Source organism: Notechis scutatus, chromosome 3, assembly GCF_049901735.1.
Source record: "Notechis scutatus isolate UNSWTSFEM ecotype Mainland chromosome 3, rNotScu1.2, whole genome shotgun sequence".
Lineage (NCBI taxonomy): Eukaryota > Metazoa > Chordata > Lepidosauria > Squamata > Elapidae > Notechis > Notechis scutatus.
In genome coordinates this window covers 55,363,345-55,376,864 of record NC_142011.1, presented here as the reverse complement: position 1 = coordinate 55,376,864, position 13,520 = coordinate 55,363,345, and the positions used below count along the sequence as shown (strand labels likewise).

Below are 13,520 nucleotides of genomic sequence, written 5' to 3'. Positions count from 1 at the left end.
CGCTGCGGCCGGTCGCAAAATATTTGAATCCTGCCAGCCCAAGTAAGGTGGAGAAAGGCGACTTGAACGTGAGGATGCCTTTTTCAAAACCCGGGTCGGTCGACAGCGGGCTAAAGAGGGCCTGTTCCGCGCCCGACGCAGGCTTTTAGTCTGTCTCGCTCCCGCTCCTGGTCATGTTTGTCTGCTTGCTCTCTTCTCGGCTTCAGCCTGCAGAATGCGACCGGCGGAAGACTCGGAGCTGGACGGGAGGATTCGCTGCACGGTGGCCGTGGAGCACCTGGGGGCAGCGGCGGCCCCGAATCGGCGGCTCCTGCGGGATGCCTGGGTCACCCTCGGGCGGAATGAGTTTCGCGAACTGGTCTTACAGGTGACGGGTCCAGGCCGCCTCCAGAACTTCCCTTTGCGGCAGAACGAAATGCGCCTCTTCACACGTTTTGTGAAGGACGGGAAGAGCTCGATCCGGTTGGGGCCCGTGGGGTCCGATTGTGTGCAGCTGCTCCTGTCCAACTGCCCACCGGATCGCTTGCGTCGCTTCGTTCAGACTCTGCGCATCAAATTTGAAGCTACCCAGCACGGAAGGCGGCCGGTGGCTGAGCGGACCAGGCTCCTGTCTAGCTTGCCGCGCACATTCGACACGGTAAGCCCGGTGCAAGCCCGCGATTTGCAACAAGCAAAGGCCAGAGAAGCCCTGGCTAACGTGACAGCCACCCCGACGAAAGGACAGGCTCTGCCCTGCGGCTCTAGAAAGCGTCCTATGGAATCAGTGGATGGGAGGCAGGTAAGCTATCTTCTGCCTGAAAAGGTAACTACGGTATTTGCTGACACTTATTAAAGCATCAGTAGGTAGTACCAAGCCCTAAAGAAAAGATGCAGAGAGTCCAAAGGTGGCATTCAGCAGGTTCTGATCAGTTCTGGAGAACCGGGAGCGGAAATTTTGAGTAGTTCGGAGAACCTGCAAATACCACCTCTGACTGGCCCTGCCCCCAATCGATTCTCTGCCTCCCGAGTCCCAACTGATTGGCTGGGTCTTCTGTTGTTGCCCTGCACAGGAGAAGAGGGCTGGAAAGCAGGTTAGTGGGGTGGGGAGGGAATGGAGATTTTGCAGTATCCTTACCCCTTGTGATGACCCATAGTCTCTCAAAATAACCCAAAACCCAAAACATACATTAAAGTCCGGTAAGGCCTTCAACTTAACTTCACTGTTTTATTAGGCACAGTTTAAAGTCACAAAAGTAAATCATGAGGCAAAAAGGAAACCAAAACAAACCGCATTGATGAGAGTTCCGAAGCAAGCCAAGATAATTAATCATACATTCCAGGAAGATAACCGAGTAGAGTCCATGGGAAGAACGCCAGCAAAGATAAACCTCTTTCAAAAAAAACACTAAACTTTCACTCCAGCAATTCTGATTACGCAGTTACAAACTTATATACATAGCTCCCAGCTGCAAGCCACGAGGAGGATCATGGTAATCTCCTCCTGAGTAGACCTCGCTTTTCCCTGGTCCTCTCCTCCCTGCGTGACCTAGGATGGATAGGGCATGGGCCTGGATCCTCCTCTGATTGCTCAGCCGGCCTCTGCCCTTCCCCAGCCTCCACCACCACCTCTGGAGCCACATTCCCACTCCCTGTTGGCTGTTCCTCCTCTTCCTCAGAGTCAGTCTCCACCAGGGGCATGACACCCCTGGAGTGGAGAGAGAATGTTATTGATTGGAGTTGAGGTTTTCTGGAACACTGACCATATCCTTCCCCTGCCAGGCTCACCAAGCTACGCCCATAGAACCGGTAGTAAAAAACAATTGAATCCCACCACTCAGAGTGTTGTTGATGTTGCTTTCCCCACATCCAGGAAGGCCATTGACTGTGTTGACTAGAGGATATAATATGTTGGGAAGATAGATTTTGCCAATAATTTTATTAAAGCTTACAAGAAGATTAAAAAAAAATACAACCTAAGAAAAGTTTAAAAAAAGTAAAGTGGAAAGAAATAAAAATAAAATAGAATGTATACATCACACACACACACACACACACACACACACACACACAGAGAGAGAGAGAGGTAGTCCTCAACTTACAATAGTTCATTTAGTGACTGGTCAAAGTTACAACGGCACTGAAAAAAGTGACCTTTTTAGCAGCCTCATGATCATGTGATCAGAAATTCAGATGCTTTGCAATGGGTTCATACTTGTGTCCCAAGGTCATGTGAACACCTTTTGCAAGCTTTTGCCAAGCAAAATTGATGGGTAAGCCAGGTTCACTTAACAATCATGTTACTAACTTACCCACGGCAGCAATTTACTTTGGTAAGAAAGGTCGTAAAATGGGGAGAAACTCACTTTACAAACTTTTTTAATTAAGGGTGCAGCTGTAAAAGTACTATATAAGCAGCAAGGCACTCTCTGGCTCTTACTGGCTGGCTTATTGAAGACTGCATTCTTGCTGGATCGGGAGGAGAAGAAGTGTTGGATTACTTTGAAGATATTTCTCAATGGAGAGTAGATAAGTTTTGGACAGATTTATTATATGTGTACTGACACTGGGTATTCGACACGGACTTTGCAATTAGAGTATCCTCGACAAGACTTGACTGAATTTGGTATTTGACTAATGGACTGTTTATAATGACTATGCTATAATTCTTAAATGGAATAAATTATAATTTTTGATAGCACAAGCGTATCTGTATTTTTACTGCGTGTTAACTAGAAAACTTATCTCACACATTTACCTGTCTTCCTATCTGACTTCGCTGCACATTCTGTTTAGTTTGTTTTCCTTAACACCCGTTGGGGAATCCAGGCATAACACTTTTCACTTAACAACAGAAATGTTGGGCTCAGTTGTGATTGTAAGTTGAGTTTTGTACGTCCGTTTCCACCAAGAACTGACCTTGTACTCCCAACTCCTCTGCCCTCGTCAGGAACTTTCTTTCCTTCCCTTTTTGGCAAAGAGATAAAAGTGTAAACCAGGGGTGTCCAATCTTGGCAACTTTAAGACTTGTGGACTTCAACTCCCAGAATTCCTCAGCCAGCTTTGCTGGCTGAGGAATTCTGGGAGTTGAAGTCCACAAGTCTTAAAGTTGCCAAGGTTGGACACCCCTGGTGTAAACCTTTAATGGCAGTCACTATAATAATGAGTTCTGATTTCCTGAGATTCAAATGTATGTCTTCTGCCTTTGGGGTGTCAGTTAAATATGGATTGTCCCACCAGATGACTGAAGAAAAGCAGGTGAAGAAGCCGTGGTTGATGGGCCCCCGAGCAACACTTTCCCAGGAGCAGTCAAGAGTGCTGAATGCCGTGTTGAGTGGAAAGAATGTTTTCTTCACAGGGAGTGCTGGTAAATGAAAAAGGGTGGGAAGGGGGCATGATTAGTCATTTCAAATCAGGAATCCCACATGTTTTCTATGACTATGTTGGGGATTTGAGCTATAGAACTCCCACTGCTATTATTCATAAGAGATTTAACTAAATGGTTTGGGATTGCTTTTGAGTGCGCATGAATAGATGACTTTCATTTTTGTGTGTGTGTGGAGTTCTTCGAGATAAACTGCCCTTCTTAATTGTCAAACTCATAAATCAGAAGATCACTTTGGTCAGTAAAAAGTCCAAAAAATAAGAGTAAATGGTGTTAAGGTCAAGCTGCAAATAAAAAAAAAAAGAAGATTCCAATAGAAGTGAATAAATGTAGCTCTGGGTTGAACGATGGCGTCCTTGGTAATCTCTGGACTTTGTTGTCTGCTCACAGATGTTTCATTACCTGACCAGGTAATATCAGTGCTACTCGGTGTAGCACTTGCTCCCTGTTTATATACAGTAGTTTGCCCTGCCGGTGTTGGTGGGGTTGTCATTTTCTCCTTGGTAGTTCCTTGATTATAATGACTATAGTGTAAAATCCTAAATCCAAGCATTTGTGTATTGTAAACCAATATCCTAATTAAGGAACTACCAAGGGAAAAAACCCAAGACTGGTGGGGCAAGCTACTATACATAAACAGGAAGCATACCCCACTCTCACTGGCACTGATAATGTTACCTAATCAGATAATGAAATGTCTGCAAGCAAATAACCAAGCTCAGAGATCATCATTCAACCCTGAGCTCTGTTTTAAACTGACTCAGTGTTGCATCCTAAATACCACTACCTAAGCACAGGAAACGTGATACAGTCCTTGCCGTTTAAATACTCCCTAAATAATAAAAAATTGTAGAGAGGAAAATATGAGCAACTTTGAATGAATTGAGCTGAATGGTGTTTCTCTAAAATTAACTTTTGTTTTCAAAGGAACTGGAAAATCTTATTTACTGAAAAAGATAGTGGCCTCCTTTCCTCCAAATGGCACTTATGTCACAGCCAGCACAGGAGTGGCAGCATGTCAGATTGGGGGCATCACCCTCCATGCTTTTGCAGGTAAAGATCCCGAGAAGAGAGAGGTTGGAAAGAATTTGGACCTGGCTGGCCAGTCATACCCTCTTAATTTCCCTTTTGTAGGTATTGGATCAGGAAAGGCCCCTCTGCATCAGTGTCTTGAGCTGGCCCAGAGGCCTGGGGTTCGACAGCAATGGCTGAATTGCCGCTGTCTGATCATCGATGAGATCTCAATGGTGGAGGGGGACTTATTTGATAAACTGGAAGCAGTGGCTAGGTATGTAGAACCTTCTCTTATGGAGGTATTCCTATACTTGCATTGCTCCTAAGTAAGTGAAAACCACAGGAAACGTTGCAGACTACTAAGGAGCAATCACCTTATGGATATTAGATCAGCTGGATGACATTTAGAAGTTTGTTGAAAACAAGAATATTTCCAGAGAAAGTTTGCAATGCTTAACCACTATGCCATGTTTTTTATTTTCTGTTTTTGCTCGTTTTATTGTTGATCTACCTTGCTTATTAATGTTATGCTTTATGTTCATCACTTTAATCATATTGTACCATAGATACTCTGATTTTTTAAAAACTTTCATAAAGTGCCGAATGAGCAAGACTCAACCAATCGCTCATAAAATGACCCCCTCACTGCCACAGTAACATGATGTGAGTAACTAAAAGATTGGACACCTTGTTAACTCATGAACTGGCTTAGATTCTAGCTGTGAGTCTCAGTTTTACTAACTCTTGAGTATGCTATGTAGCACTTAATATATTCTCCGGGGGTTTTTTTTAAATTACTTTTCCATCCACCCCACCAAAAGTGTCTGAAATCCCTGAAACGTTTTTCAGATTTTGGCAGGGAGTGTGTCAATGGTGTGCAAATTAACCCTTAGAGGAATTGTGGGTTTTTGCAATGTCCTGGGAGCCTGGAAGGGATCAGGACTGTAGCCAATATTGTCACTGTGCTTCTAGAGAGGGGAGGGAGGAAGGAAATAAGAGAAGAGAAAAGAAAGCCAGCTATTAGAAATGGGAGTATGGCTTAGTTTTAAGATATCCTTTCATAATTTGGTGCTTTCCCAGTTTGACTGGAAATCCTGGGATTACAGACTTCAAGCACTAAAAAAGGTTATTCTTGGATAGTGCACTCAATTTTCTTGGCCCAGAGCATTAAACAACAACAACAACAACAACAACAACAACAACAACAACAACAACAAAACCCTTCTTGAATCTTTTTCTGTTTGCTTTCTGGCTAGAGATGTTAGGAAATGTGAGGATCCATTTGGAGGAATCCAGCTTATTATCTGTGGAGACTTCTTTCAATTGCCTCCCGTTGCCAAGGACCACAGACAGCCCAAGTTCTGTTTCCAGGTTTGTTGTAGTTGCTGCTGCTGCTACTTCTAACTATGTGGTTGGTCACTAGCTGACCAGGAATGTGCTTTTATAGGCAAAGAGCTGGAGAAAGTGCATCCATCTGAACATGGAGTTGACAGAGGTTCGGAGACAGACTGACAAGGAGTTCATTTCTCTTCTGAACACTGTCCGTCTTGGCAGGTGAAATACCATCTCCTTATTCATTAGAGCCATCAGGTGGGAAAGGATGGAGGTCTGTCCTCTTGGAATGAGATAATTGAGACTTAGAATACTTCTTTTGCCATTATTCCCTAATTTTACTTCCGAATGTTGACACTTGTTACGTCTGCCAAGTTTGAATGCTAACTGAAATGTCATCATTTTCTTTTAATTTTGTCACAAAACTTCAAATGTAACATTCTTGGAATGCTGGGATCCTAAGAGAAATGTTGGCTGATATTTGTCATCAATGAAATAATTTGTAACAATTGTTACAGCAACCTTCCTGATTCATTCATTCAGCTACTCCTGTCACTAACCAGGCTGGTCAGAGTTGATAGAATTGTACTGTAACAGGCATGGAGTTAAGTGGAGTAGGAGGTTAGTGTGGAGGAATGACCTTTTTTCCCCAACAGGCAGGGAAGCACACAGGACAATTTGTCAAATAGATATATATCTAGAGTTGCTGTGATGCCAGGATTTCTATATATCCATGGATCTCCATTACAGATCTTAGCTCTTGTAATTTTAAATATCTCTACTGCAATTTGACAGATGTACAGAGGAAGTCACCAGACTGCTGACCCAAACAGTAATGCAAAAAGTGGAGAGAAATGGAATATTGGCTACACGGTTGTGTACTCACAAGGATGATGTAGAGTTCACAAATACCAAGCAGCTGCAGCAATTATCGGGTAAGTATCATACAGCAATTCCTAGTGAGGTACAGTAAGAAGCTCTTTGCTTTTAAGAAAGAAGATGAGTTCCTATTCAAGTTGTAAAAATTTAGAGCCAATTATGGGAATTATTTCATATCATATTTTTTTTATTTTGAATGAAATGGCAAAATGTGACATATTGTCCTACCAATTGTAGAGATTATAAGATTGTTGCACTTTGGGAATCTTGATGTTCAAAATATTTGTGATTGTAGATGGATAAACTGAAAGGCTTGTGGTCAGTTGCTGGAACATTACTTAGGAAGCTATTTTTTCAAACTAAAATTAGCCAAAAGTCCCCCACTCATTTGCACCCATTGGATAAATTTGGAAATTTGAAAACATACTGTGGGGCAGTTTCATAAACTAGATGCAATATTGGGTTGTCTACTCACATAATTTTTCATATGAGTCACAGAACCTCCATTTCTCAGAAATTAACCAGGTAGGTATGTTGTTTGCAAAATCTTTACTTTTCTCCTATCCTTCTCCACCTTGCTACTTTTATAGCAATTGCACTTATTTACAAATCCATTCCCAGTAGTCCCCTACCATATTATGTCTTCAAATACTTTAAAGGTCTTCATTTCTAGAGGCTGAAGCTTTAGTTTAAAGCATGCAAGTTTCCATTCCTATTTATTAATTTGATTTTTTTTAAAAAAACAAGATTAATGTTGCAGGATGTCTGAGAGGATACAAGTTTGCAACACTGCAATCAAAACTCTAGTGAATAAAATGTTACTTCTTTTCCAGGACAGCTAAGGTCTTTCAAGGCTGTTGACAGTGATCCTATGTTGGCAAAGACTCTTGATACACAATGTCCTGTGAAGAGTATGATTGAACTCAAGGAAGGTGCCCAGGTGAACAAACAAAACAGCATTGCTTGAGACAGAGGTGTTGTGGCTGCTTCTGAGACCCTTTTCTTTCTTCGCAACACATTCATACCTGGAATCAGATCTTGCAAATTGCTAGTGTCTTCTTGATTTTAACACCTATAAGCTAAGCACTTCTCTGGATGATTCCCTTACCCACAAACGGGTGGAGGATGGTTTTGTTAGCATGCAGTGGAAGTAAATCTACTTTAGAAGGTGCCATGGAAAAATCCACCAAACATTCCTGTGACTTTCCTTTTTAATAGGTGATGCTTACAAAGAATCTTGATGTTTCTCAAGGTCTGGTGAATGGGGCTCGTGGAGTTGTGATTGGATTTGAAACTGAAGGAAAAGGTTGGTTTCTGACAGGCACACTTTGGATGATCTCCTCATGGGTAGCCATGTGGTTTGGTTTCTTTTTGCAATGAAGAAAATACATTCAACTGTTAAGTTTGTAAAGCAACAGTGGCATTAATATTAATAAAAAAAATAGCAAGGAAAGCCATCACAAAAGTTATGTCACATACAGAAAAACTTCCGCCCCTCTTCCATTGACAAAGTTGTTTGAAGGTGCTGTTCCTTTCTCTTTGTCCAAAACAATTTACTATAGTTCAGTTCTAACAAACTCCAGATCAAGTCTACAGATCAAGTGTAGATTTTACATTCCAATGTAATTTTGGGCATTGTTCCTTTAGAAAAGTTTTACTATAGTCTTAGATTTCTGTGCTCTGTGCTGCAACTTCTTTGCAGAAGCAGTTCTGTTTTTGCTTCACAGATAGTTGACAATCATTCTATATAAAATGAGAAAATGTAGGAAAATACTATGGTGTATAGTAGTTTGGCATATTACCTACACAGGTAGTCCTCAACTTACAGCTGGTTACATAGCAGCCATTTGATACTTATAATCTGGTTTCAAAATTCTGATGGCTGCCTCCATCCCCCTTCGTGTCACGTGGTCACGGTTAAGGCACTTGGCAACCAGATTTATTTATGGTCATTTGCAATATCCTGCATGACTGCAATTTTGAATATTTTTTTTGTGCTAAAAATCACCTTTTACTTCTGTTTTCTGGCAAAAAGCAGTGGCTTCATTTAATGATCATGAGAGTTCATTTAACTTCAGTATTTGCTTAACCACTGCAAAATAGGTATTAAAATCAGGCATGGTTGTATGGTGTCCCACCTAAAAACATCCAAAACCTATGACCATAATTTCAGGGTAAATTATGGTTGTAAGTTGAGGACTACCTGTAACCAGCAGTAGTGACATATTGAAGTACCGAATAATAACTGTAGACTTGTGTTTTTTGCTACAGGCCTGCCCAAAGTAAGATTTCTTTGTGGCGTGACTAATATTATTGGCTTGGAAAGATGGGTTTTTAAGGGGCCAGCTGGCATTTACCTGAGTCGCCAACAGCTGCCCCTGAAGCTTGCCTGGGCCATTTCTATCCACAAGAGCCAGGTTTGTAATATATATCTTATTTTTGTTGGGAATACACAATAATAATGGTTTGTCACTGGACTTCTTTAAGTAACAGCAGAATTTTGCTTTTTGTACTAGACTCCTTATCAGTGTCAAAATCCTGGAATGTTATCAGTCAATTTGTTCTTTTTTTTGCCCGTACCTGATGGAATCCAACTTGTTTTGTCCCTATCGATGATTTATAAGACTGAGCAGACTAAAGTTGCACGCTAAATGCCAGTAAGGCACAGCTTTATCCCTAAACTTTAAAGTAGACCTAATACGAAAGAGATCATGAGGCAATCTTCATTTATTAACTACTTGTTCAGTGACAAGTTACAATGGTGAAAAAATAATTTTACAGCTCATTTATGACCTCTGCGGCATTCCTCAGTCACATGATCACCATTACAGTCCATAGGCATGGTCCTTTGCTCAATCTGGGTTTTTTTTTCCTCCCCCATCCCCACCTCACAAAGTAGATTAATTGAAGAGAAGGGGACTGGAAGAAAATAAGCTATTTGCTTTTCTAAAAGCAGTCTGATCATGTCAGTAGCCCAAGGCTGGGAACCACAGGCATACTACTCTCTAGAAATCTCTTTCCAATCTCTGTTTTGCAGGGAAAGGGGAGGAAAAAAGCAAGCAATTTCTGTAAGCAAGCTCTTCTTTGTCTGACTTTTTCCTACTGCCACTTTCTATTGAAGTGTAGAAAAGCAATGACTTATTCTCTTGAAATCTCTTTCTCTCCAATATCTCTACTTTGTGGCAGGGAATATAAATAAAGGTAGTGATTTCTGCAGCCAACCTCTCCTTTATCTGACATACCCATGCACCCACCCACATAAACACACACCTAGATAATACCATCAGTGAGAGTCAGTGTGGGTTTTCCTCCCTGTTTATGTACAGTATAGTTAGTCCTCAACTTACAAACATAATTGGGACTGGAATTTTGGTCAGAAGTTGTCATACCCATGAGTTTGGACCTATATTTTGCTGTTTTTACAGCAGTTGTTAAATCCAAATTACATAGTAATTAAGCAAAATACACGACGGTTAAGCAAATCCATTATCCCCAATGGATGGTTTTGGCCGGAAACTGGCAAAAAAAAAAAAGCCATTGGAAACTGGGATGGGGTGGGGATAATAAATCATGGTTTTGGGACTGTGGGATGCTGCACCTAGTCATAAATGTGAGTCAGTTGCCAAGCACCTAACATGTAACCACATTGTAGTATCAGTGCAAAACCTTATAGGCCATTGTATCTTCAAATGATCATTAAATGAACGATCATAAGTCAACTACCTGTAGCCTGCCCTGCCAATTTTGGTGGGAAACCAAAACCTTCCCCAAAATATCATTTCCAGTAGCCAACATCCAGATAATCAGGGATTATAGCATTAAACAAATAATAACACACTATACAATTCCTTAATCGAGGGACGGCCAAGGAGAAAACCATACCTCCACCAATACTGGCAGGGCAAGCTACCGTATGTAAACAGAGAGCAAACCTTCCCCCACATCAGCACTAATATTACCTGGTCATATAATGAAACATCTGTGAGAAACAACCAAGTTCAGAGAGCACAAGGTCTCCAGTTATCCCAATGTTTGCAGCCCTAATATGGTAACCCCATAATACCATTTAAAGTTCTATCCCCTAATTCTGGGGTCAGCAAGAAAAGTACACTGGCCTAAATTTTGCTGCCCCAATTTCTGTGGATATATATACATACTGCTACACAGTAATTACGTTGATGATTGGTGCCCTCTTTTTTTTAAATTTGGGACAAAGCAAAGAAAAATTGGTGGATTCCCCTGGTTTCTCATTCCTTGGCTTCCCTTCCTATTAAGCATTGCTCACCAGCTGGAAAATAACTAAGGACTTTTGCTAATGTGGGTTAGGACAAAGTTAGGTGAGTGTAGGCAGGTACTCAGAATGACATTAATCAGCCTCCTGTCAAACTCTCCAATTAAAAGAATGCTAAATATTCATCCCAAAATAGCCTGCATGACAGGTCACAGTCATGGAGGACAGTAAGCTAAAGGGAGAAAGAGCGGTTGAAAACGTGTGAACTTCATCCTCAGGTAATCTTGCAAGGAATGGCAGTGCCTGTTTAAAACCTGGTAAGAGCTTTAGAACAAGGGTCTCCAACCTTGGCAACTTTAAGCCTGGAGGACTTCAACTCCCAGAATTCCCAAGCCAGCTTTGGGGAATTCTGGGAGTTGAAGTCTTCCAGGCTTAAAGTTGCCAAGGTTGGAGATCCGCTTTTGAAAGCACCAATCAGACCTCAGTAGATTTATCTGTAGATTCATCTCTTCTGCTGCTCAAGCAAAAAGAGATCATGCAAGGCAGTTCTTTATTAGAGGAGATAAATGTTGGCGGCAGCCGCTGAGCAGCTTCAGCTTCTGATCATGTCAGCAATTACTGTGTAGAATGTTAAGACAGTGTCCGTAGCAAAACTTGTGTAGGGAGAATTACTTTAAAACTGGTACTAAATAGTTTAAGATACATGACAAGTAGAATTAAGTGGAACTGGAAATAAGTCAAGATCTTAAGGATACAGACATTAAAAAAAATAGTTACTGACATATTTGTGCTCTGGTCAGAATACAGCAAGCTCATACTTGTAATTCTGTTTACTTAATATTTTCCCATTATTATTCCAAAGATAAACCTGAGATATACATCCTAGCAGATGACGTATCTACACACTTCCATATGCATTTAACCGTTGGTGTTGCTAGCTTAGTCTTGTCTACTAATGACTTTCAATCTTCACTTATTTCTTTTTCTAGGGTATGTCTTTAGACTGCGCTGAGGTTTCTCTAGCTCGCGTCTTTGAAAGTGGGCAGGCATATGTAGCACTTTCTCGAGCTCGTAGTCTGGCAAGTCTTCGAGTTTTGGATTTTGAAGCCAAGGTAGTCAGAGCTAATCCATGCGTATTGCGATTTTATAAGGAGCTGAAGAGAGACCAATTTTTAAATCAGGTAATTTGTCATTAGGCTATTCCCGAGTAGTACAATTTGGAGACAATACATTCCTATACAGGCTGGATACATGGGGGTGGGTGAGAATTAGAGGAGACTAGAGGAAGGCCCTTAACCGATTAGTGGCATTACTGAGGTTTCTGAGTAGAACAGTCCCAAACTCTTGAACAAATATTTTTTGTTTGTAGTTCTGTTTTTGCAAAAGGTATTTTCCATTTGCCCTCATCATCATTAATAAATTACAGGCCACAACTTTACTACTTAAAAAAAGTTTTAACAGATCAAAGTAGATCTCAATATAAGGGGCTGAACAGAATAAGTATGTGTTTAATAACTTGACACTGACTTTGTTTGCTTTTATTTAGGCCTCTTTGCATTCCTATATTCATGCTGATAAAGAAAATGAAATAGTTAAAGGAACATTTACAGGTTGAGAATCCCTGGTACAATTTTTTTAATTAATTTACTTTTGGAACAACTGCTGCTACAAATTCAGTATTTTATAAAGTATTGGAGCACCGTGAAGAAGAGAAGAATTATATGAGACATCGTTTTCTATAAACATGGACAGTCCATCTGCCTAAAATGAACACTGAATTTTTAACCCAAATCATTCTGCTTCTGAGTTTGCACTGACAGAATTTAAAAATTACTTAAAGCCACCTTGACAGAATAGTCAAACTCGTCTAGGATATTTACTTCAAATAGCACTTACACTGTGTGTATAGTAAGTATTTGACATTACTGAATAAAACTTTAAGGACTAATATTACTTCTTTAATAAACCAAATAAGATTTTACTTAATGGTTGTAAGTGTATGATTGATATTTCTCTACCCTAGACTATTTTGCTTCTCTTTTAATGTACCAATTTTGAGAAAGGTCTTAGATTTTTTTTTAAATGAAGAGAACTTTCATTTTCTTTGTACTATACAGTATTGTATGCAATATAGCTTCTCAAGTTTAAAAGAAAGCTAACCAGATAAGAATGATCTGCATCACATCCTAGAGTCTACAAAGAGATTTTTCTGCATGCATTGTGTTGCCATTTCAGCAATAGAATTTGTTCCCTTAGCAGAATTTGAAACAAATTCATCCAAACAAATTCAATCAAGAGCCGTGGTGACACAGTGGTGAGACTGCAGTACTGCAGGCTACTTCTGCTGACTGCTGATTGCCAGCAGTTCATCAGTTCAAGTCCCACCGGCTCAAGGTTGACGCAGCCTCCCATCCTTCTGAGGTCAGTAAAATGAGGACCCAGATTGTTGGGAGCAATATGCTGGCTCTGTAAACTGCTTAGAGAGGGCTGTAAAAGCACTGTGAAGCGGTATATAACTCTAAGTGTTATTGCTAATTTACAATCTAAACACCTTTTGAAGGAAAATTAAATTTGCTACTTAAATAACATTGCATATACTTGTTAAAATGCACTCTCTTCTACATGTACAGCAAGCAATGCTAGATGAGATTTTCTGTTAACTATTTTAAGAAAATAATGCTATAGTCTAGTGGTTAAGGCACC

At 40.6% G+C, this 13,520-nt stretch overlaps 1 protein-coding gene across 1 annotated transcript; it reads left to right on the top strand.

The window, feature by feature from the left end:
* Positions 1-14: 14 nt before the first annotated feature.
* PIF1 (PIF1 5'-to-3' DNA helicase) lies at positions 15-12,804 on the top strand. The gene is made up of 12 exons (XM_087960057.1): positions 15-778; positions 3,217-3,343; positions 4,289-4,414; positions 4,496-4,649; positions 5,632-5,746; positions 5,823-5,929; positions 6,503-6,642; positions 7,420-7,526; positions 7,805-7,892; positions 8,858-9,003; positions 11,807-11,998; positions 12,364-12,804. Exons 1-12 carry the CDS (start codon positions 215-217, stop codon positions 12,430-12,432), a joined length of 1,935 nt encoding a protein of 644 aa, XP_087816183.1. The 5' UTR covers positions 15-214; the 3' UTR covers positions 12,433-12,804.
* Positions 12,805-13,520: the final 716 nt, after the last annotated feature.

What these genes read in the sequence shown, in the direction of transcription:
- PIF1 (XM_087960057.1), top strand. Translation starts at nt 215, where the DNA reads ATGCGACCGGCGGAAGACTCGGAGCTGGACGGGAGGATTCGCTGCACG. An exon ending in AACTCAAGGAAGGTGCCCAG is followed by an intron (nt 7,527 to 7,804) that starts GTGAACAAACAA and finishes CCTTTTTAATAG; the next exon opens with GTGATGCTTACAAAGAATCT. An exon ending in TTTCTATCCACAAGAGCCAG is followed by an intron (nt 9,004 to 11,806) that starts GTTTGTAATATA and finishes TTCTTTTTCTAG; the next exon opens with GGTATGTCTTTAGACTGCGC.